Source organism: Sinocyclocheilus rhinocerous, unplaced genomic scaffold (assembly GCF_001515625.1).
Source record: "Sinocyclocheilus rhinocerous isolate Xijiao unplaced genomic scaffold, SAMN03320098_v1.1 scaffold370, whole genome shotgun sequence".
NCBI classification, from domain to species: domain Eukaryota; kingdom Metazoa; phylum Chordata; class Actinopteri; order Cypriniformes; family Cyprinidae; genus Sinocyclocheilus; species Sinocyclocheilus rhinocerous.
The window spans coordinates 956,142-959,135 of NW_015670897.1; the positions used below are offsets into that span (position 1 = coordinate 956,142).

Genomic DNA, 2,994 nt, shown 5'->3' on the forward strand with positions numbered 1-2,994 from the left:
CAAAGAGTGAAAAATTTAAGGGGGTCTGAATACTTTCCGTACCCACTGTATATATATAATATTAATATTATATATTAGTGGTGTCAAAATTAGAGCGTTAATGCAGGAGAAATTTTTTTCAGTTTAACGCGTTAAAAATATTTAACGCAATTAACGCAGGGGCGGGGCTAGGGTTGGCCACCCCACTCACAACTGCTGCTTCTGTCACTTTTTCTCTTGACAAGAAGTGCATTTATTCAGTCGCAGAACGACTGAGAACGGGAGACGTTTCAGACACGCGCTCCTCTTCCACTTCAGCATCAGGCGCGAGTCAAGCGAGCGCGGATACGGTCCTGAGCTCGCAGCGCGTGCTCTTCAATTGCACGCACAAAGGCGCCTGCGCACGCTGTAGCCTGTATCCTTTCATATCAAAGTGCGAAGTAAACTACATGCATGCAATGTCGTGGTCAGTTAAGTCATGAAGTTACCAAAAAGGCGATTAAAGCTGCCTTAAAACTGTGCATGCATGTAATATATTTTATATGAGTCACATTTAAGAACATGTCTCTGAAATGGTTTTCAAAACTGTCCTGGAGCAGCCCAGCACTGTCTCCCTCATCTAACACACCTGATTCAACTCGTCAGCTCATTAATAGAGACTTTAAGACCTGAAGTGGGTCAGAAAAGGTAAAAAGAGTTGAGAGAAAATATGATGTGTGTCAGATCCGCGTCGCGTTCAGCAGCGGCAGCTCTTAAAGTAATAGCAGCCAAAACAACCTAATAACCAGCTGCTATGATGTCTATTAATCAAAGGACAAAGGGAAAAAAAGAGGAAAAAATTACTTTTATAGCTTTAAGGATTAATCAATATTTAATTTATAATTTAGTGTTTGATAACTTCAATTTCTGTATATTTCTGCTGAAGGGCACAGGTAAATATGACATTTATTATAATGTGTTTATGTGAAGTCTGTTTTCAGTTCACTTAAATTAGAAGTTATCCTATGTTTAGGTTCAGTAATTTTACTTTAATGGCAATGTTTAGGTCCTTTTCTATGGCATTTAAGTGAAATAAATGAACATAAATATAGGAGCCTGAATAAAATGCTCATTTTAGATGAAAATTTCAGACAGCACTTAGAGGCTTTTGCATCTGAACTCTTCATACATACATACATACATATATATATATATACTGAATACTTTCCGTACCCACTGTATATATATATTTTTTTTTTACCCAGCTGTGGGAAGCACTGAACCTCACATGTTTGTCGTCCTGCAGGATCCACCCATGATGTTCACAGAGGAGTATCAGACGACGGTCCTGCAGAACTACCACAACGTGTTCGACCAGAAGAGGAAGGAGTTCGTGATTGGAGAGCTGATCTGGAACTTCGCCGACTTCATGACGGCTCAAAGTAGGAAACGACCGCAGCCTTTTCCTTTGCTCTGAACAGGTTTTTCTGGAACACATAGCACACATTAACTAGCACACTGTTCACTCATGCACGCTTTAGATAAGAGAATGAAAACGTGTCCGACGGATCTTTAGTTACCTGTATGGAATCTGCATGCTTTATTTGCACATTTTCTGCTCTGGTTAATAGATGAAACTCAAAGTTTAAAGGAGTAGATGAGTTTGTTTCTTCATCAGATTTGGAGAAATGTAGCATTGCATCAGTGTCTCAGCAATGGATGCTCTGCAGTGAATGGGTGCCGTCAGAATGAGAGTCCAAACAGCTGATAAAAACATCTGGACTGGAGTGCTGTGCATTACTTGTGGATTATTGTGATGTTTTTATCAGCTGTATGGACTCTCATTCTGACGGCACCCATTCACTGCTGAGGATCCATTGCTGAGCAAGTGATGCAATGCTACATTTCTCCAAATCTGATGAAGAAACAAACTCATCTACATCTGGGATGGCCTGAGGGTGAGCACATTTTCAGCACATTTACATTTGTGTGAACTGTTTCTTTAAGGAAAGCATGCATTAATCTCTCTCTCCGTCTCTAGCCATCACTCGAGTGGTTGGGAATAAGAAGGGAATCTTCACTCGGCAGCGTCAGCCCAAAGCCGGAGCGCTTCTGCTGCGAGAGCGATACTGGAGGATCGCCAATGAGACGGGTGTGCTGCCCACCTGGGCCAGGTATCCCTGCCAGTGAGCCGGATTAGCTGCTTCCTGTTCAGGAAAACCAGGTGAAAATGGACTGTTTATCAAGTGCCTTATATGTGCCCCACTGACAATCACACCTGTGGGGAAAACACACAGATCTGTTCTTAAAGGTGTGATTGTGTGATGAATCCATATGCTGTTTGTTCTTTGTAAAGACACTTTATTGTTTTTATTTCAAAAGTCCTGAATCGCAACAACACTATTAAACTGGAACAGGCATATTTTTTCCTAAATGTGCCTTTTTTCAGCCTCTGGGATTCATATTGTGAACGTTTGCAATGATATATTTTTTTGATAATGAGTTAATCTCATGAAACCTGCCATGAACATGTCCAGGTCACATTTCACCTCCATAAATAAAGACACTCAATTTTTTTGTATTGTTTTTATTTCAAAAGTCCTGAATCGCAGCAACACTATTAAACTGGAACAGGCATATTTTTTCCTAAATGTGCCTTTTTTCAGCCTCTGGGATTCATATTGTGAACGTTTGCAATGATATATTTTTTTGATAATGAGTTAATCTCATGAAACCTGCCATGAACATGTCCAGGTCACATTTCACCTCCATAAAAAGAAATTATATTTTGTTTAAAGACCATTAAGCCTATTATAGGACCAGCAATATTTTTTGCATTATTTACATTATAATTAAAACACGTTTCTCCCCAAATTCATTACTGTAATGCAAAAAATACATATATTATTCATTTATATGTGATTGTAATATTTGTTTGCGTTGATGCAGATTTATATATTTTTTTTAATGTATTACGGTAATAACATTATCTAATGAGAATCTAATAAGGATCATCAAGAATGAGAATTGCAAAAA

General features: G+C 38.8%; 1 protein-coding gene across 1 annotated transcript in view; it reads left to right on the forward strand.

Moving 5' to 3' along the window:
* Positions 1-2,501, forward strand: part of LOC107734369 (beta-glucuronidase-like) — a 23,896-nt gene extending 21,395 nt beyond the window's left edge. Inside the window, exons 11-12 of the mRNA XM_016546309.1 lie at positions 1,265-1,400; positions 2,000-2,501. Coding sequence (XP_016401795.1) covers positions 1,265-1,400; positions 2,000-2,148 — 285 coding nt within the window. The 3' untranslated portion in view covers positions 2,149-2,501. The remainder of the gene's footprint in view (positions 1-1,264; positions 1,401-1,999) is intronic.
* Positions 2,502-2,994: the final 493 nt, after the last annotated feature.